The sequence below is a fragment of the Pithys albifrons genome, chromosome 10, assembly GCF_047495875.1.
Source record: "Pithys albifrons albifrons isolate INPA30051 chromosome 10, PitAlb_v1, whole genome shotgun sequence".
In the NCBI taxonomy this organism is placed as follows: Eukaryota; Metazoa; Chordata; class Aves; order Passeriformes; family Thamnophilidae; genus Pithys; species Pithys albifrons.
Window position 1 is genome coordinate 7,546,835 of NC_092467.1, and position 21,265 is coordinate 7,568,099.

A 21,265-nucleotide genomic window follows, 5' to 3' on the forward strand; every position below is an offset into this window, starting at 1 on the left:
CCATCTCCTTGATGGCTCTTAGTCCCACTGGACTCCCGTTGCCGAGGTTCAGTTCTCAGTTCTCCCGTGATGCTGCAGAAAGCTCATTGTGCCTGGAGACAGCACCAGGACTTTCCTTGGGTGTTTATCTACAGCTTTCAGTGACTGACTCACTGGCAGCCACCTGCACACATGTGGCTCTCCTGTTTCCTCACGTGCACGTCACCAGACTCCAGAGGGGTTGTTTGCTGTCAATCTCATCATCTCACTTATTGCCTGCACTGTCTTCTCTGAACTGCAGTTTCTCACCCTCTTTCTGAATGAAATGTTTCATTTAAGGCTTTTTACCTTCCCTGTTTTTCACTCAGCTCTGCCCATGTAAAATCCCACAGCACATCATTGTCACCGACAGCAGATTCCTCTGTTACATAAGGACAGGCACAAACCTGCCCTGTTTCCTTTTCTGTATTCCTGCTTTCTAGGTCTCCTCACCCCTTTAGGACCCATGGTCTAGTTCTGCTGCTCCAGGTGTGACCGCTGGAACCTCAATAAAGGTCAATCAGTCTCTGCCAAATCCTCGCCGTTACTGCACTGTCCTCATTAATGTTCTTCTTAGTCTCATCCTACCATGAATATTTTATGCACACAGAGCAATGGAAGATTTAATTCCCTGCTTCCAGCCCTGTGAATCAGGGAATGCTGTATTCCACTGCTGGGTGCACAAGGAGTGTGTGGGGCAGCAACAGCCCCTGGGAAAGGGCAGGCAATATTCCTAAGGATTTGATCACAAAAAATGCCTCCCGGTGGGATTCCCTAACAGGATATTCATAGAATCATAGGATGGTTTGGGTTTGAAGAGACTAATTAAAGATCACCTTGTTCCAACCCCTGCCATGGGCAGGGACACCTTCCCCTAGACCAGGTTGCTCCAAAGCCCATCCAGCCTGGCCTTGGACACTTCCACTCAGGCCACTGGCAAATTAACCCAGAGCAGAGTTTTAGAAAGCAGGAAGGCAGTTCCAAGCTCAACTCTCCGAGGGGTACGTTGAACAAAAGCAAACCTTGGGTATCTTCCCCCCGGGTGGCTTCAGGCACCACATCCCAGCGGGGCGCAGGGAGGGCAGTGCTGGGACTTCATAGTCCCAGCCTGCACCAGGGGACGCTGAGGCTGGACATTAGGAGGGATTTCTTCACAGAAAGGGCGAATAGACACTGGAAGGGTATGCCGGGGAGGCAGCGGAATCACCCTCTCCAGAGGCGTTTAAGCTCAGACTGGGCATAGACCAGTTGACAAAGTGGTGTTGGGTCACAGGCTGAACTCGGCGGTCTTTTCCAACCAAACTGATTCTGCGATGCTGTAAACCCCGCGGGACTCGGGGATGCCGAGGCAGCAACACACGCACACCCGGCCCCGCCGCCATCACCGGGGCGCTCCCTCAGCCCAGCCGGGGGCGTGGCCCCGAGGCGATTGACAGCCGCATCGCCCAATCAAACAGCGTGAATTCCGATTGGCGGCCATCTCGTCCAATCAAACAGCGTCAGCCGCGCATTCCCCGCCCCCTGCCCGCCCGCCGCGGCTCTCCCATCCGACCCCTCCAGGCGGAAAGGGTGGATGGTCACTTCCGGTAGTTGCTAAGCAACGCGGAGAGTCAGCTTCCGGGTGTCGGGTCCACTTCCGGGTACGCGGCGGCGTTGCTGGGGCGGGGGCACCACCATGAGCACCATGTTCGCCGATACCCTCCTTATCGTGTTCATCTCCGTCTGCACCGCGCTGCTGGCCGAGGGTGAGCCGCGGGGGGGGGGGTGCGGCGGCGGCTGCCCGAGCGCCGGGAGGGAGCGGGCGGGACTGGGGGCACCGGGTCCCAGTAACTTGGGCCGCTTGAACCTCACGGGCACCCCGGGGGGCAGCGCGAATAAACCGCGGGCAGCACCGAGTGTGGTGCAGAGGAACTGGGTTTGTGCCTTCCAGAAGGAGGGGGGAAGAGGGAGGAGGACATGGTGGTTTTCCACCGTAGCTGTTGCGGGAAGGATGTGAAGAAACTGCCTGAACTTGCAACGATGGTGGCTTAGGCTGCTTGAAAAGGCTTTTTATTTTTAAGTGATTGAAATAGGTGCAGCTTTTAAAGGATGGTTTGGCTAGATGCTTTCTGGGAGTAGTCACAAGTCACAGGCCCTATTCCTGAGCTGTATCCCTGAATCCCTTTATCCTCTCTGCCCCCAAACCTTCATCCCAGAGCTGCAAGTCAGAATCATAGAATGGATTGGGTTGGAAAAGGCCTCCGAGATCATCAAGTCCAACCCTTGGTCCAACTCCAGTCCCTTTACCAGATCATGGCACTCAGTGCCACGGCCAAGCTCAGTTTAAAAACCTCCAGGGATGGGGAATCCACCCCCTCTCTGGGCAGCCCATTCCAATGCCTGAGCACTCTCTCTGGAAAGAATTTTTTTCTGCTCTCCAACTTCAATTTCCCCTGGCAGAGCTTGAGCCCATCGTGCCCCCTTGTCCTATTGCTGAGTGCCTGGGAGAAGAGACCAACCCCCACCTGGCCAGAACTTCCCTTGAGGGAGTTCCAGACAGTGCTGAGGTCACCATCTTTGTGCATCCAAGGGAAAGTCCCTGGAGGAATATGACACTTGCCTTCTGGGACACCTCCTGATATTTGGGGTCATTTTGTGTTCACAGTCTTTGCCTTTCACAGCACAAACCTGTGTGGACCTTGGAAGTGTTTGCAGGATTCCCTTCCCTGCAGCTGCTGATTCCAGGGATGCAGCTGCCCTGCTGTCAAAGACAAAGCCAAAAGGAAAAGAGCCAAAAGAAAAGGGCCAAAATCTTTTTCTAGGGGCTGACATTGACCTGCTCACAAACCAGTGGTCCTGCACTTGTGACACCACTTGTTTTTGTTTAAGTGCAAGGATTTAGACTGCAGAAGCTCTTGAGGTCTCTTCTACCCTAATATCTTAATTTGCCTTTTCAAAATGTGATACTACTGATGGACAGGTCCTGGTAGGAGCAGGAATTATTCCTCAGGCCTTAATTAGGTGCTGTGAAAATACAGAACAGAAGGATGTTCATTGTCTTAATCAACCTTTGGTGTTTAAAGTCACCAACAGTTAGTAAATATGAACATGAAGGAGCCAAAGCTGGACTCTTCTGAAGACATTTACTTGATGTATGTTTTATATATAAAATTAAAAATTAATTTTTTTTTTGTTCTATATGTAGTTTATTTAATTGGGGTTTTTAATAGTCCCATTTTACAAGGAACATGAAAAGACCATTTGAAGGAAAGTGATGCTGCATCTTGCTGGTGCTTTGTGCTGCCTTGGCTCTGCTGTAACGTGGTTTTGGAGACAAGCTGTTCCATTTCTGTGTGTGCATTTGCTCACTTGTATCAGGGCTGTTGCAGGAGGTCTTTACTTGCTGAGTGTTTGTTTCAGGTATCACTTGGGTGCTGGTTTACCGGACAGACAAATACAAGAGATTAAAGGCTGAAGTGGAAAAGCAGAGCAAGAAATGTAAGTACTTTGGAGACATCAGAGAACTTTTCCTGCTGCTCCTGCCACCTCCTGCTTTAGCAGGTGCCACAGTGGGGAATGTCTGCTCTGAGAAATTGCTGCAGCTTGGACTTCATAGAAACCAAATCTTACAAGTTACATAAATTTATAGTGAGAGGACTTCTCTCTGTCCTTAATTCTTGTCTGCTCAGCACAAAGACCTCTTGCCTTGTCTGAATTGCCCTTCCTGTTACTGGAGCACAGAAGGGAGTGAAAGGTTGGTACTGGCATCTTTTTTTTTATTGAACAGGAGTAGCTGGTGTCTGAAATAAATGCCTGTAATATGTTCACAGATGCAGTTTCTGCCTTTCAAGGGTGAAAAGGTGAATTTGAGGTCTGTTGTAAGAAAGTTCTGGGGGTGAATAATGAATAATATGAGAGGGAAGCATTATATGTGAAGATTAAAAGTGGTGATTAATGGTGGGAGGTGAGTAAAGACAAAGTCATTGTAGAAAGGTGTGAGCTTTCAGCTGATGTAAAATAAATCATCCTAATGTAAACTGAAAACTAATAGTATTGATTAGGAAAATAAGTCTCAGGCTCATTCCATAGAGAGGAGATTGGAGAGGCCTGGGAGGGGCTGAGCAAAGGATGAGGGAGGAAGGCGAGAGGGAGCTGAGGGTGAGCAGTCAGAAGATGTGCATTGGGTGTTAAGAGGAATGGTAAAGGAGAGGAGCTGAGCATGGATTGTTTCTGTATTGGAAGCCAAGGAGCAGAGGAGAAATTCATCTGACCTTTCAGACTCAACTCGATACACCCTACACAGGTTACAGCAGAAAGAGACACTGCAGGACAACTGGAGCCAACACAGAACTGGTTTTACCTTAAAAATCTTTCATCGTGGTGTCAGTGCTCCTAGTGCATGAGAGAACAATATTATCACATATTGCTCTTGCCGGCCCAGCTCATTCCAGTCTTCCCCTGGGCAAAATAAACTGAGGAGTTCAAGTACAGTCATGTTGGTGTCACAGCTCCTGTATTAGGGGCTTTTGTCACCACAGCAGCAGCAGATGTTGATTGCATCTCTGCCTGCCTCCCTTTAATCCTCCTTGTCCTATGTGTAGAATGGAATTAGCCCCAAAAGAGCAAGTTAGGGAACTGGTTGGAACCCAGCTGAAAGCTTAGTGTCCTTGTGTGTTTGTGCGGTTAAATTTCGAGAGCAGTTAGCAGGGCTTGATCTCTGGGGCTTAATGAGCACTTTAAGAGCTTTTGTTTTTATGGCCCTCCTGGTATCTGGGCTATCATCTATGAAGGGGAAGAAGCTGAGGTTCATGCATCTCAATTAGTTTCTCATCTCCTTGTTTGATTCCCCACCCCCAACAAAAAAAGGTAAAGCTAAATATGGAGTGGCTAAAAATTCAACTTTGCTTTTTTTTTCCTTCCCCTGCTGTGCTGAGGAAAGCTGGCTGACCTGATGGCTTACAACTTGCTAAGTGGACTACTTGAGCCACACCTTTCAGCTGTTATCTAACACATCTGAAACAGGAAAAAACACATTCGAGGTCTTTAAGCTCTCCCATGAGAGCCCTAGTGATCCTTAGGATTTACAAAAACAAAGGGGCCAAGCAATGCGCTTAAGCAGACATTGTTACTCCTCAGTTTCATCTCTTCCTGTGCTCTGCTTCCTAGGGAGAGGCACAGTTTTCCGAGGCTGCTGCAGAGATTGTAGTAAGTGTTCTGGGTGAATGTAGGGGTAAATGTGCAAGGCTGAAGGCTATCCCTGGAATTCCTGCTGTGTTGACCTGTATGTTCCCATGGACAGGCTGTAGAGACTCCCTGACAACTGTTTGTTCTGCTTGAACCATAAGGGGACTGGGGCTATTCCTTGGGGTTGTCATGAGGTTGTGTAGAGTTTAGAGCTGGAGGCCATGGGGTTATGTGGACCAGGGTAGGAGTGGACTGGTCAGGTTTTCTCAGCTGGGTTTGGCATAAGGAAAGTTATGGAGAGAGCATTTTGTGAGCATTGGGTGCATTGTGTCATCTGGCACCTCTTTCCAGTATTCCCTAGGGGTCCAAGCTCCCTGTTTTCCCCCTTGTGCTAACCTGCCCCTCAGAGACAGGCTTGTTCTTAGGAAAAAGCAGTTCCGTCTCACTGCATTGCCATGGAAGAGATGATGTCCTGGTAACTTCTCTGGGCCAGTGTTTTCTTGGCAGTTGTGACTGACTCACAGGCATTGTGGAAGGCAGCACAACAAATCCTTGTGTGGCTTGGAAGGCTGGTGTCTTTTATTTCTTCTGTGCTTTGAAATCAGGGCTAGAAGGTCTGTGCTGAGCTGGTACTTTATATAGCAGGGCAGTTCTAGTGCTCAGGTATCTGAGCTAACAATGAGCCAAATCTCTTTGTTGGTGGAGTAGATATCACAGAATCACAGAATTGGTCGGGTTGGAAAAGACCTCTGAGGTCATCAAGTCCAACCCTTGGTCCAACTCCAGTCCCTTTACCAGAACGTGGCACTCAGGGCCACGGCCAATCTCAGTTGAAAAACCTCCAGGGATGGGGAATCCACCCCCTCTCTGGGCAGCCCATTCCAATGCCTGATTACTCTTTCTGGAAAGAAGTTTTTTCTACTCTCCAACTTCAATTTCCCCTGGGAGAGCTTGAGCCCATCGTGCCCCCTTGTCCTATTGCTGAGTGCCGGGTACATGCAGTTTGCATAGATACATAGAGTAAAAAAGGGCTGCTATCTGTTGTTGGACTGTGGTCATACTTTATCATCCTCACTTCTTGTAGTACTTTTGTTATAGTTCCTAAATTAAAATGCCTCTTATTTCCTGGAAACCCTTTCTTTCTGTCAGCAGAAGAACATTCTTTCCAGAGAGAGTGCTCAGGCATTGGAATGGGCTGCCCAGAGAGGGGGTGGATTCCCCATCCCTGGAGGTTTTTCAACTGAGATTGGCCGTGGCACTGAGTGCCATGATCTGGTAAAGGGACTGGAGTTGGACCAAGGGTTGGATTTGATGATCTTGGAGGTCTTTTCCAACCCAATCCATTCCATGATTCTGTGATTTGCAGATGAGCAGCACACTGACCCTGTTACAAGGTCACTGTGCTGGGTCTGTGTTAGCCTTGCTCACTGCAGTGGTGGTTGAGTACAGATGCTTGGTGAGTGTCTTTGGGATTTTATACCTTTGAGCTTAGGCTTCTCCTTTAAAATATTGCAGATGCTTCAGTACTAATTAGTTGAAGAATGGAGAGGCTGTGGCTGACAGCTTGGACAGTGTTTCCCCTGAGAAGGGATGTGTGAGAGCACAGCCTTTCCTGTGTTCTGCCTCCCACTGCAGATAATCGTGAGCAGAGCTTGCCACAAAGCTTTTTTCATTGCACTTGCTGAATCAAAAGTACTGTCTAGTACTAATGACAAATCAGCAAGGGTTACTTGAGCCAGAATTGTCCCCAGACTGCTCAGTCTACAGTGTAATGGGCTCTTGACAGAGTTCAGAATTAACCCTTTAAATATGTTGATATCCAGGTTTTGAATTTTTTAATTATCATTTTTAATTGATTTGTGTCATCATCCCTGATAGTTTTTGATTCTGAGTATGTTCTTAGTCATACCAAGGTGCTTTGTGCCCCTCTTCTCTATAGGAACAAAATGTTTTATTTGGTGTGTGGAAAAGCAGTGATGGTGTCACTGTGCAGAAATGGTGAAATATCTTTTCATTTGACAGTGGAAAAGAAGAAGGAAACGATAACTGAATCAGCAGGCCGACAGCAGAAAAAGAAGATAGGTAAGACTGGTGCCTCAGGAATGGGGGAAAGCTGAGAAACTAATGAAGTGATGATCCTTTCCTTCCTTTCAGAACTATTTATTCATTTGCCTTGCTCTTCCAAGGCAGGAGCCATCCAGCCTTCCGATGGTGTTGGTTACGTGGGCAGATCACTGAGAGAAGCAACACCTCTTGCTGAACTCATTGACCTTCTCTCTCATTTTAGCCATAATTGTTATTAATTTCTGTTGTCAAAGCTCTTTGCAATGCACTGCCAACTTTCAAGCCTTAGGATTCTGTGATTGTCATTTTTGGATCTTTTATTTTCCTCATTTGAACACTTCAGAGCTGAAGGTGTTTATGTTGACTGTAACTGTGCTTGGATTTATTTCAAGTTTGATAAACTAGTTTTGCTCAATTTTAGGCAGTGATTTATTTTTCTGTTCTTTTTCATTGTCAATAAGCTGAAGCCTTTCTGGGTAAAGGTAACTCTTTAAGTACTGAACTAAGCAGTAACAAGGTAAATAGATGTTTAAGGGATGTGAACTTTATGAAGTTCTGTTATCTGCAGGACTTGCAACGTGCAGCAAAGCTCAGTTAAGTGCTTACAGAAATCATGGCAGGAACACTTCTGAGAGCTCCTGGGAGTTGGTTTCCTCATTCCTCTGTAACTCCAGGTAGCTGGATTAGTCATTTGATCTGTACAAAGCTTGGGAATTATAAACACATCTTCAAACAGTTCTTCCTAGGTAGAAAACCTGTTGTCATTAGATTCCTGAAGGGACAGGAGCCAAAATGCTTCCTCTTGTGCATTTTCAGTTCTTAATCTTGAATAATCCCTGTGTGGGATGAATTCTGCTTGGTGGACAAGGCAGCTTTGAAAGTGGCCCTATGTAACAACTGCACATAATATTAAAATATGTGACAGTGACTTTTTTTGCAGGGCACCATCCAAGCTGTGTTCCTAGCAGACAATATTTTACTTGTGCTTGGACTAAACTAATAAACAGTAGAATCTGAGGAACTCAGATGCTCCACCAATTTTTTTATACAGTGAAATAATCTTGTTTTGCAGATGAAGAACAAAGCACAAAGGGACTGAGATCAGAACTTAGGAAGTGACCACTGATTTTGTTTGCTGTGATGCTTGCTGGCCAAGCCTAAGATACTGAGACTGATTTTTTTTATGTTTCCAATGCTGTGTAACCTCAGTGTCTCATTTGTTTTCAGGCAAAGCCAAATTCTTGATGTTTCTGAAAAATCAGGCCTTAATGTCAAGCTGGACTTCCAGAAAATGACTCACAGCTGTTAACTGCTTCTGATCTCAATAACTGCACTGGATGTCAAAGCATTCTGCAAGATGTGGCATTGTTGTAACAGCAAATTGACTTGTGCTGGAGTTCCTCTAAATTCTACCATTTTACTTAACAAAAAAATAAATATTGACTGAGGCTTTATGGTTAAGTAGCAGCCGTGGTGCAGACCTGCCTCAGTTGCCATCTGTTCCGTGCACAGAATAAGATAGGAGGTGTGTGGATGTTATTTCTTGGTTTCATAAGGGGTGAATCATTCATGTGCACAAGGAGGTAGGGTGAAAGTTACAGGAGAAGGCTTAATTTGGTGCTTATGAAACTTTGGTTCAATTTACACTTAAAAAATTCAGTCACATTCTGTCTTAATCACCTTTGACACTGCTGAAACACGACACCTTTAGCATGGTGGTGTAGCTTTTTGTCACTTCATCTTAAGAAATCAATTTGTGAGCTTAAACTTTGCTACTGCTTTCGGTGTCCATGAAGGAAAATGACATTACCAGGAATCCACATGAGTGCTGGATGAACAGCAAAACTGAAAGAAAGCACAAACACCCACAATGCTGGCAAATCTGGATCCTCATGGTTTGTGTGCCAATGAGCAAAATAAGATTTTGGACTCTGGGGTGGTGCTTGTTGCCCCAGTTCTCTTTCTCTGTGCTATTACCCAGGTGTACAGCAAAGAACTTAACAGGCCATCTATGTATGACTTGGGCAGGAATAGGCTATTCCTGTGAGGTGGTAGGACACCCAGAGTTTGTTTGGAATTTGTAGAAATAGGTGAGAGACAGGGGGATCAGGGCTGTGTACTTTTCACTGTGTAACCTTTAGCCTACCTAAAAAGATGGTTAGTTGTGTAGCAGAGGGGAAAAAACAAGTATTTGTGCCAAATGTGATTCCTGAAGAACTGGCCTGAGGTTGCTGAAATGTCCCAGAACAAAACTCTCCACCTGGGTCAGGAAGCAGGTGTCTGGAAAGTTCCTGCCAGAGTGGATGGTTTGTAGCTAGGAGTGGTTGAAAACAGCAAAGAGGATTCTAAGAAATTGGGTTGCTGTTGCTTTCCATAACTCTTACTGTGAGTCTCTGTGCTTATAGCAGGGACTTGAGAATTGTGGAGCTTCTGTGTTGTGAGCCTCTTGTACTGAAACTTGAGTGGAATCCCTGGAAACTCGCATGCTGAATAGCCCTTGACAGTTCTTCTGCATCCCCAAATCTTCACTCATGCTATTCTTTGGATATTACTTCATCATGCACATCTTTACTTTAGCTGGCTGTTGCTTCCAAGCCCTGCCTGTCCCTCTGGATCCTCAGTCTGAGAGGAGCACAAGGGAACAAGGGACAAGAAAGGTGACAGGTGGTGGATAATGCTTGAGGGCAGAGCAGTGCCCCAATCAGGGCATGGAAAACACCCTCTCAGATCTCTGAGTATCTTTGAAGTTTGTGGTGACTTAAGAACAGACTAAATTTCCAAAGCAGTATTTTAAAGTATTTTCTGTAAAGCACAGTAATACACACATTACTGAATTTCATATAGGAAATCTCTTTCATCTTTGGGAATCTCCTAGATGTGACAAAGGTCCCAAATTTGTTACTGAGACCAGGAGGATGTTGGTGTTGCTGCTTCCAGCTCCATGTATGGTTTTGAAGTCCCTCCAAAATTAAATCTTTACTTATACAACATTTATACAGTGGTGTGCAGCAAACTGAGACTGCTTTCTTTGGGAACTGGGATATAGGGGCAGTGTCTCTGTTTTCTGGCAACAGTGTTCATGCTACTGTGTTAGTTGGTTGAGTTAGCAAATCTGACATTCGGTGCATTTCTTTCAAAAGTGCTGAATGTGTGATTCCAGACACCTCCTCTTTTTGTGCCAGCCTTGCTGCACGTTGCTGTGGTGGAGAAATGGTTGGCTATGTACAGTTTTTCACTTTCTACTGTCTGCCAGAGTGAGCTGGAGTTGATTTTGGAAGTGTTACTTGTTTGCAGAGCCAAAAAGGTTAAGTCTTCCTGGAAATGAAAACACTGTGGTTTCTAGGTTGACAGAACTGATTATAACTGTTGTTTTTGTCTTTGCAGAGAGACAAGAAGAGAAGCTGAAGAATAACAACAGGGACTTATCAATGGTACGAAAGTTAAACCCAGTTTCAAACTGTTAAAGATTTCAGTCAGTTTTCCAGCAGAAAGACTTTGTTCAAATGGCAGACATGGCTTCTTTTCCTCCCGGAAGGTCCTTCTGGATTTTCTCTGATAGCTACAGATTTTAGTGCAAGCCTCAGAGTTCTCCAGAACTTACTGCCTCATCTCATGCCAAACCTTAGCCATTTTCAGCTTTATAAGTTTCCATGATGTTTTCAAAGTAGAATTAATTTGTCTGACTTCCTGTAACTTTAGTCATTGTAATGATCCCCTGCTGATTGGTTTTATAAGGGAAAAAAAGAGCCTGTAAAAGGTAACAGGACAATTCTTGAGCACTTTCTGATTTTGTCCCCTTGAAGCAACTCCTCACATCAGTGGCCCAACTCTGTTGACCAAACTTATCTCTCGGAATTCTTCAGTTGCTTTCATAATCCCTCTGCCTTCTGGGTCATCATTTTACCTTTCAGTGATCTGTACAAAGCTTATTCATGGGAGTGTGAGCTCATAAGACCTCAGTGTAGGCCTGTTGTTTTGGTGATCTCTGACCTTTCTGCTTGCAGGTTCGAATGAAATCCATGTTTGCCATTGGCTTCTGCTTCACTGCCTTGATGGGAATGTTTAACTCCATGTAAGTTTCAGCTTCCTGGATTTTTTTCTTAAATTTTTATGGTGAATATTTTCCCCACCTTCCCTTTATCACCTGAAGTGTTGCAGTGATGGAGTCCAGCCAAGAGCCATAACTAATCTGTATAAAATGGATCAATATTTCATATGAAGATGGGATGGTTTGGTCACCACACACACATTCTGCTCCGGAGGGAACATTGGATACTGAAGACAATCAAATTGAACGAATGGCATTCAGTCTAGACACACCTCTAATACACTTTCTGCTTGGGAACATCCTGATTAGGGCAGGTTTGGTAAGTGTCAGGCAAGCAGCTTCAGTCTTCAGCTGCTTTGGTTTTACTGTAACAGTGTGACCAAAGAATGCTCTTGCAAGCTAAACTGAGTCAGCTCCCTTGCCGTTAGAAATGAGCTGTAATTGCAGAGTTTATTGTTGCCTTACATAAGGAGATCAGAGTCCAGATATTAACAGGTCCAGATATGGGCTTCAATCTTTCTTTGTCTTAAAAGTGACCTGGGATAGTTCTAATTTAAAAAAATCCCAAACTGGTTTACGTGGTTATAGACAGCTTTGTTTCAGATATGCAAATCTGAAAGACTTGTGCTTGACTTTTAAAACTTGATTCACTTAAATGTGAACTGTTGGCTGTTAAATCTGAAGATGACATGAATGTGATTAGCATAACCTGTAGGAGGCTGCTTGATATCTGGGCAATATACTTGACCTCCAAGTAGAAGTGTGCATTGTTGGGCACCAAAGCCTTTGGCCTCTGTGCTGGCAGTCCTCAGGATACACTCAGTTATTATTTTACTGGAGATCTGTGGGTGGATCAATTGCAAACCTTGGGCAACATAATAACAGAAGTGCCCCTGTGTGGATTTTTATTTATTCAGTCAGACTTCTGCATTCTTTGAGTGCTGGGAAACTGAGCAGAGCAGCACAGCATTGAAGGACTCTAAAATTTGGGTACAGTCTTGAGTCACTGATGTCTCATGTCACTGCAGCCCTGAGCAGGGCGGGAGGTGCATCATGAGTCACATCCCAGCAACAAAGTGTCTGAGGTGGCATTTACAGTGCTCCACTCGAGGCCTTCAAGTGCTCGCCTTGCTATTTGGGTGCAATACAAACATCAACACCACCCCTGCCTCTGAAACAAACCGAAAAACAAAATGGAAAGGCTTTACTCTGCTCTGCCCACTTTCCTGGAGTGGGAAGAGGCAGTTCTTGAGTTAGGCACTTGTGCCTAACAAGTGTTACAGAGCTGTGAGTTTATTAAGAGCTTGAGGAAGGAATTTATTTGGGTTAAATCCTATATGTCTCTTCCTTCCATAGATACTAACCTAAAAAAATAAAAATAAGTAACCAGTAAACTTAAAACCCACCACATTTACTTGCCTTGTTCCTCTTTTGAGCATTCCTGCCCACAAAGATCATGCTGCCAGGGACTGGATGTGAACCTTTGGGCATATCCTTCCTTTAACTGCCTCTTTCTTTAGAGGGAGCATTACCAGCAGGAGTATCCAGAGAGCTCACTGATTATTAGAGCTCAAATAGCTTTCTTGCTAATAGCTGAGGCTGTGGAATTAAAATATAAAGATTTGGCTGTCTGGCCTTTGAGGTTGCATAATTAAATCTTTGCTCCAGGTCAGTACAAAGTAGCCAGTGGCCCTGAATCAAATGGAGGTTTTTCAACTGAGGTTGGCCGTAGCACTGAGTGCCATGATCTGGTAAAGGGAGTGGAGTTGGACCAAGGGTTGGACTTGATGATCTTGGAGGTCTTTTCCAACCCAATTGATTCTGTGATTTTGGTGGGTGGTACCTGCACTGTCTGAGGCTGGCAGTGGTTTGATGGAGCTGGTTCTCATGTACTGTCCATCCCCTGACATAGTGTAAAGAGCAGCTGCTTGTTGCACGAAATGTAGCTCAGTTATGGATTCAGGAGGCTCCTGGAATTCTTCTTCTCCCTACTGCTGGTTCATCCATGGAGGCACTGTGGGCGTGGCATGAAAAGGAGAAAAAGGGTGGCTGAGGCCTCCAGTGGCTGCAGCCATCTTTGCTGCATTTCCTGTTCTTGAGTGAGGTCATGGCTACAAGGGACAAAAGGAGGAGGAATTATGTGAAAGCATCACGTTGTGCCACCCTTTGGACAAGTGCTATGCAACTGCCACTACTCTGTGGCTGGGCACCTCATGTTTGCCAAGTGCCAACTTAGCCAGAATGGGAGTTACTGGGATGACCTGCTCTTGTTTTTAGTGTGAGTAGTACTGCGGCAGCGGGTTGGATGGTGCTAGAAGGAAGTGTCAAGAAATCTGTTTTAAACCTGAATAGCAGAATTCTGTGCTTAAGACAAGCAGCTGAATGACTGTAGTGGCTTAAAAGGTAGCAAGATATGTAGCAGTGATTGCCTCCAAGCCACTGGGCATTTCTTCTGGGAGAGAAATTAGGTGCTCTGTGTCTCAATTCTCTATTGCCAGAAACTTTTTAATGCAGTCAATTCTCTGCCTTTCTCTAGGAGTTGTGCATTTCAGTACCTTTTCATACTGTGAAACCTGCTGGAATTAAAAGCAGGTAGCTCGGGGTGGTACTGCTGAAGTACTTGTCATTCTCACAGCAGGAATAACGCAGAATCTTAAGCCACTGGGGGATGTTACAGGGAGATAAACATCCGTTCCAAGCTCTTTTGCCAAACTGCCTGTGAGATGTAAACAAAGTTGGCGTGTGTTTGAGCTGTAGCTGTGTGAATGCATCTCCACAGGAAAGAAGGCTCATTTAGGATCTCTTGAAACAAGAAACACCTGTTCGAAAATCAGCACATGCAGAGAAAATAACATCCAAATATGCACATGCTGATGAGGCATCATACACACTTACTTCAAAAGATTGGGTTGACTGTCTGGCTTGGGAGAAATCTTTGCAAACTGGCCAGAATTCACGCTCTGCCTGATGCCCTGGAATGTGGACCTTGAGGAATTCCAGGAGCAGGACATGCTGCTTGGATTATGCACTATCATCCTGCCTCTGCACTGCCTCGTCTTCAGAGCTAATGCAGAGAAGACTGTGGGTATTACAAGTGTTCTGTTCATGGCCCTCTTATGCAGGGTTCTTGTGCTGAGGGCCATGGTTGCTCCAGGAAAGAAGAAGGTGTCTTTTGATTTATTCTCTGCTTAAAAAATGCTCTTTTGCTTAAAGCGAAGAGTCTGTTTGTTGCAGTAATTGCAACACAGCAGGGTGACAGTCATCCATCTTTTATTGAAGAGCTGACTGTTCTGGGAACTGATCTGCTAAATTTGACTGTTAAATAAAATGCACCAGAAAACTGCAGAATACCAGCTAAGATTTTATGAAACAATAGCTTGTCCAGTCCATCACTTAAATCACTAATGAACCAATTTGACTCTGGCAAAACTGTTATTGACAGAAGCCTTCTTTCTCTGTGGAGGTTTGGGTGAGAGATGTGTATTTAGTCTCCTTGGTGGAGTGTAGGGAGAGGTGGGCTGGAGAAAGCTGCAAGGCTTTTCGGCCTCCTACATGGTCTCATCTGCCCTGGTGGCTTGTTGAAGATGCTCACTTGTTCTTTCCATATCTGAATGCTCTTTTACTGTCCCCAGTTGTGATCCAGTGCTCTCTTTTCCAGATTTGATGGCCGAGTGGTGGCAAAGCTTCCGTTTATCCCCCTCTCGTACATCCAAGGTCTCTCCCACCGCAACCTGCTGGGTGAGGATTACACTGACTGCTCCTTCATCTTCCTCTACATTCTCTGCACAATGTCAATCAGACAGGTGAGCACATTGCTGTCTCTCTTGCGTTCCAGGAGCAGAGAAAGCGCATCTACATCCAGTATTGCACATATAATCTTTGATCCACTTGTGGTTCCTGTGTTTGCCTTTATTCCCAGACCACATATTCAAAGCAATTCTAGGTTGGGATCATAAAAACAGTCTCTATCCTGGCCTAGCTTGGAGAAACTGAAGACTTGCACCAGGACTCTAGGACAGAGTTGGCAGAAATGGATTCCTGACTTGTGTGATAACTTTTTGGATTGCCGTAACGAGACACTTCTCCATCAGAAGCCAATCTAAATCCTACTTTTTAGTAATTATGACTTTTACAGTAATGTGTAGCTCTTCACAAACAATAGCATTTGGGGGGAAACTTCCTTGGTGACTTGCAGTTCTGTAAAGTTTTCATCAGTCCATAAAGTTGCTGGAAAAGTGAGGAAAGTTAAACCTGCTCTTTTGGGTTTATCCTTCCTGTTCTTGCTGGTTGCCTGATTTTTTTTCCAGAGTCTGAAGAACTTTACCTTTGGTTTCAAGTCTCTCCGTGTCAGGGACGTGACACAGAGAGGGAGGTTTGGTATGATAAGCCAAGAGTAGGCTCCACATTGCTCTCCAGATAAGCTTGTAGTCCCATCTTTTGAAAGAGGGTGAGGATATCAGTGAGGATAAGAGAAGTGCCTGTTCCTGAAGGTTCTCTGGCAGCTTAAGTGGCAGAATGGCTGGTGAGGACAAGAGGGCCTTCTCAGTGCAACCAGAAATTTACTTTGTTTTCCAAATTTCCCCAGAGTGCTTGGGAACAGTTAATAGATTCTGCGGACTGGATGAATGCTGGTGCAACTAGCTGCAAATTGCCTTCTGTATTTATATTTCCTTTGATTTGCTTCCTGAATTCTTGCTGCTTTTCTCCTTGACCCACTTGTTGCTTTTACTTTGTAGGGTGCCAAGGGACTTAAAAAGACTTAAAGCAGATCAGCAAAGGGAAGTGATGTGTTATGCCAGCTGCTGCCAGAGGCTGGGATGAGCTTCATGGAGCAGCTCCATAACAGAGACTTCTTTAGTCACAAAGTGCATAATAGTGAGTGGAATTCTCCATAGCCTTTTGTACTGGGTGCTTGTGTTGAAATGGATCTGTGTCTGGTCCTATGCAAAAGCAGGTAATGAATCATAGAATAATTTATTTTGAAATGATCACTTGGAGGTCATTGGCCCAGCCCTCACTCGAGGCAGGCACAGCTTCAGAGTACCAAAGGCCAGGGGTTTCCTCACTGTTTGCTGCAAGACAAATTTTCACTTCCCAGTAACTCAGGAACTGGAGCAGTGTTTGCTGCTTTGAATGACACGAGGCTTTTTTAGCTCTTAAGATCACCTTCCAGAATTTCTGGAATGCCACGGTCTGATGCTGTTCCTTCAAGCAGTCTTCTCTGATTCTGCTCTGTGCTACTCACCTGTTACATGGATTTTGCAACATTTCCACTGCCAGCAAGATTTTTCTGCACTCATTGTGTTGATTGGGGAACTCCCTTACTGAAAAATCCCCCATTTTTGTCCAAAAATATAATTCTAGTCCTGGGTATTTCCTGGTGTTTCATATGGTGAAATTATTGGACGGCATGAACTGAGGGGCAGAAATGCCAAGCTGTTTGCAGTGGGTTGGGCTTTCGAGAGAAATTTTGGGGAAAAAATTGTCCTTCTGCTTGAGAATTCATGCTGGAGGCTGTGTGGAGGAGAGAAGTTAGTTTATTGCTTTGGAGAAGGGTATTTTTCTCCAAAGTTTGCTGCAGGCTGCACAGTCCTGCCTTATCTATGTGATCACGGTTAACGATTCCTGCAGTTCTCCAGCCGCCAGGCAGTTTCCTCCTCCTTGCTACCTGGAGCAAAGGGCAGGGACACTTCAGTTTGCTCAAAAAATGGGAACCAAAGTTGTGATTGCTGCTGGCATCCTGCTCCTGACTTCATTGCTATTGGAAAGAACCTAGGTGATAACAGCATTGGGAAGAGGACTTTGAAGCCCGATGAGAGGCCAGTGGAAAGGGCATGAAAGTAATTAAGGGCTTAAAATGGTGCCAAAGACTTGCAGTTAGTGCATTCAATGACCTTGGAGGTGAAAGTTTTGTGATCCTTTGTATTTCACTGTGTTCAGAAGGGGAAATCTTACCGTGTTGACTTCAAAACAGCTGCTAGCCCAAGGGAGGAGAATTGGTGTGGGAGTTTGTGTCTGGCTTGATACTGCTGACATGGAGAAGGACTGGAGATGTACCAAAAGTCAGGGAACAGGTTGCAAACAAACTAAGGAGATTATCATCCTTCAGCCTTCCCTGGAGTTGCCTGTGAAGGGATCAAAGGCAGGGAAGAGATGTTCCTGTGGAGCTCAGAGGTGGAGGAACTGCTGTGTGTGTGAAAAACCTGATGGGAAATGCAGGGGAGCACAAGAGGGTGGGAGACTTAACTGGATGGTGATTAAAATGACATTAGTGGGACAGGCAAGAGCAGCATCAGGCAGTCTCTTCATGGGGCCCTCAGGCCTGTGGGGGTGATAAACTCTTCAAACACTCACTGGGAAGCTTGCTGTGACCTGGCCAGCATCTCCCAAAATAGTCACCTCACAGTGAGTAACTTCCTTTGCGCTGTTCCCAGCTCTCCCTGGCACGTAAATCCTGTCTCCTAGTTCCTCCTGCCTTCCTGTTTGGAGAGAGGAGGGCTGCTGGGAGAGGCCTTCCAAGGGTCCTTGAGCTGCTGGATTTCAGCTGGGAAAGTCTGCTGTTGGGTTGGGTGGGAGGTTTAATGTCAGGGTTACATCCTGTGTCCCTGCTCCTGGTTCTGAGCTCCCAGGCTTCACCTGTGCTCTTTGGGAAGAGGGATATGCTGCTGTTGCTTGGGTGTTTGCTGGTCTTCATTTCCTTTTCACACGCATCTGAACTGTAGATTAGGCTGCTTCTCACTGAAATGTGCTCCCAGTGGGAAGGGGAGCCAGCAATTACCCTACTGCCAGGAGTGCACTTTCCCACAGAGCCTGGTCTGTGCCTGAATCCCAAGGATCACTGTGATAAAGTGAACATAGAGGTATGCCAATGCTCTTATTTCCTATACTTAGAAAAGCAGGAATCGAACCTGCACAAAAGGGATCAAACCCCTTCATACTTTCCTTATATTATTTTCTACCCAAGTAGTCTCAGCTAAAACAGCTATCAGGCCCATACCCTGAAAACGATGGTTTAGCCCCTTCCCCTTCTAATGAACCTCCAAGCCAAATTATTCTTCATCATAAGCTTATTCTTAGGAACAGCCATCACAATCTCAAGCAGCCAGTGAATAATTAACACCTTAGCTATCCTCCCCCTGCCTTGAGGCCTCGTTTGGGTTGGAAGACAAAAGCAGAAGCAGCTCCTGTTCTTCCTACAGTCATTTGAGGGAAGATCAGAAGAGCTCAGATGAGAAATTTGGATTTTTAGTCTTTCCTCCGTGCTCCTGAAGGTAATAGTCATGTTTCTGTTGGAAGTAAACCCTGCAGATTTCTTTGTACAAGGTGGCCCACGGCAGACAGGACAAGGTTTCTGCTGAACCTTGCCCCATCCTTGGTATTTCCAGCTGTGCAGACTTCATGATTGCTGTCCAGAAAAACTTGCATGCTAGTGCATGATTCTGTCTGCCTTCCACAGTGTGGAGGGGACTACATGGAAGGATAATGCTGGAGACTGACTATAGTCTGGAATTCACATACGGACTGTCATCTCCCTTCCTCTTAGAACTGTTCAAGCACCACAGTTCTCTCTCTCCATGCTAAAAGGTACAGGTTGGAGGCAGAGCACACTTCATTGGTTCCATGCGTGCTCTGCTAGGATCTTGCTCCACGGGTGAGCCGGTAGCAAGCTGACAGGACACTGTTCCCGCCTGCTGCTGGCTCTGGAGCACCCTCTGGTGTTACTGGATCTGTCCCTTGGCTGCTCCTGTTTCCTCCTTTCTGTCCGTGGCTTGAATAAGGAAGCACCAAGAAGAGGAACTTCATGAAGGAGTTAAATGCCCTCATGTATATTTAGCTGCTGAACATCAGCCAGTGGCTGGTTTACATAGGCCATGGACTAAACCTCATGTAATTCTTGTTCAAGTGTTCCCCTCCTTTACTGTCATGCTTGTATGTGGACTGAAACCTTCATTTTCATAGTCTCTACCTGGAATATTCCTTGGTTGGTTTTATTTTAATTTAGCCACTGTGGAATTACAGAACTATCTGCCTTTTTTTTGTTTGTTTTACTTGCTTTATTCTCCTTCTATGAAAAAAAAGTTCAAGAGCTTATGACCTTGCTGTCTGACCTATCCTGACAGTTACTTTGGAGAGGACACTCAGGTTTGAAGAGAATCCTCCTTCCTCCTTTTGTTGTCTCAATAGCCAGGACTCAGCTGGTGACATGAAGAGGACACAGTTGTTTTCTTCTTTCCCTTGCATCAGATGTCCCTGTTCTGCCAGCACTGCAGGAGCAGCTTCTTGAGCTGGAGTTCCCTTGCAGTGAAGCATGAAACCCAAACAACTGGTGGCTCTTTGTAGTTGCACTGTTGCAAAATTTAAAAGAAATGTCACAAAAATCAAGAAAAACATCAAATTTAAATATTTTGCTGTGATTTTCTTTTTTTTTTTAGCTTGTGCCTGGCTCTGCTAATTAATTCTTTCCCTGTTGTTTTCCACTGAAACACCCTGCTCGGATGCAGATGAGGTCATCTCAATAGTCAGGTTTTGGGGTTTGCTACATATGTTGTGTTATCCTGCATGTCTCCACCACCCCATTGTTCTGTCTGCAGCACCAGCATTCATGCTAATTCTGTGCCTAAGCTCCTGACTTGGACTTGGCACACACTCTGGTTGCCATGCTGCTGACCCAAATTCCGGCTGCATTAGGAGAGAGCCTTCCTTGCCAGCTTGCAGACCCTCCGGCTCTGAGGGCTGCCATCAACAGTGCTTTCTGGAACTTGGGAAAACCAAGGGCTGTGTGGTTCTGCCAGTGAGCAGCTGTTGGGAACCTGCTCCTGAGCGTGGACTGCAGTTGAATTGCATAGATATTTTAAGTTGATTTTAAACCATCACATGTGTAAAGACATTAACCTGCCAGATGACTGTGGGGTGTGTAGCTGGAGGTGGAAAAGAACCCTCAGCCAAAATGTAAATTTGGTAATCAGAGGCTTTTTTTGAGGTGGGGAAGAGTGGCCTAGCTCTAAATGTAGCTGTTGTGGATGGTTGGCTCTCTGCTAGGTGGATGAGGCTATGTGTGTGAGAACCTGAACGTGTTGAAACTGGTGGTGAGGTTTTCCTTGGACTACTTGAGAGGGTCCAGCAGAGGCCACAAAGATGATTTCAGGTCTGGAGCATCTCGTTTATGAGGAGAGACTGTGAGAGGTGGGCCTGTTTAGTCTGGAGAAGAGAAGACAGAGAAGATCTCATTAATGCATATAAATACTTTAAAAGTGGGTGCCAAGAGGATGGTGCCAGACTCTGTTCAGTGGTGCCCAGAAACAGGATGAGGAGCAAAGGCCATAAAGTGAAACAGGAGAAGTTTCACCTCATCAGGTGGAGGAAGAACTTTACCTTGAGAGTGGCAGAGCACTGGAACAGGTTGCCCAGTCTCCCTCTCTAGAAACATTCCAAACCCACCTGGAGGCAGCCCTGTGTCACCTGCTTCAGGTCCCTGCCTTGACATGGATGTCGGAATGGTTGATCTCCAGAAGTCCCTTCCAACCCTACCAATTCTGTGATTCTGTAAGCAAGAATTGGGGTTTCTTCCTCTTTGTCTCCCTCTTTGTGGTCTGACACTATCCTGCTCTTTGTTGTTGTTTTTGCAGAATATCCAGAAGATGCTCGGTCTTGCTCCTTCCCGGGCTGCCACCAAGCAGGCAGGAGGCTTCCTTGGCCCCCCACCTCAGGCAGGGAAGTTCTCCTAAAGCACAGCCTTCATGGAAGGCCTGACCTGTGCACGGGACTGCCTTTGGGAGGCAACAAGATGGGATTCTGCACCAGGCATCACCTGTACGAAACCAGGCTATGCAGTATTGAAATCATCATCCATTTGGAGTATTCCACCAGCAGTTATTCGCTCATCAAAGCAAGAAACCTCTCAGAAGATAACTCGACCTTTTGTTTCTGAGAAATAAACGGCATGGGCATGTTAATTAATGTGTCTTAATTGGG

At 45.7% G+C, this 21,265-nt stretch overlaps 1 protein-coding gene across 1 annotated transcript; it reads left to right on the top strand.

The window, feature by feature from the left end:
* Nucleotides 1-1,625: 1,625 nt before the first annotated feature.
* On the top strand, nucleotides 1,626-21,246 carry TMCO1 (transmembrane and coiled-coil domains 1). Its single transcript, XM_071565882.1, has 7 exons — nucleotides 1,626-1,763; nucleotides 3,418-3,495; nucleotides 7,204-7,263; nucleotides 10,630-10,676; nucleotides 11,250-11,317; nucleotides 14,952-15,096; nucleotides 20,920-21,246. The coding sequence occupies exons 1-7, from the start codon at nucleotides 1,694-1,696 to the stop codon at nucleotides 21,016-21,018; spliced, it is 567 nt and encodes a 188-aa protein (XP_071421983.1). The 5' UTR covers nucleotides 1,626-1,693; the 3' UTR covers nucleotides 21,019-21,246.
* Nucleotides 21,247-21,265: the final 19 nt, after the last annotated feature.

What these genes read in the sequence shown, in the direction of transcription:
- TMCO1 (XM_071565882.1), top strand. Translation starts at nt 1,694, where the DNA reads ATGAGCACCATGTTCGCCGATACCCTCCTTATCGTGTTCATCTCCGTC. An exon ending in GGAAAAGCAGAGCAAGAAAT is followed by an intron (nt 3,496 to 7,203) that starts GTAAGTACTTTG and finishes TTCATTTGACAG; the next exon opens with TGGAAAAGAAGAAGGAAACG. An exon ending in ATGGGAATGTTTAACTCCAT is followed by an intron (nt 11,318 to 14,951) that starts GTAAGTTTCAGC and finishes TCTCTTTTCCAG; the next exon opens with ATTTGATGGCCGAGTGGTGG.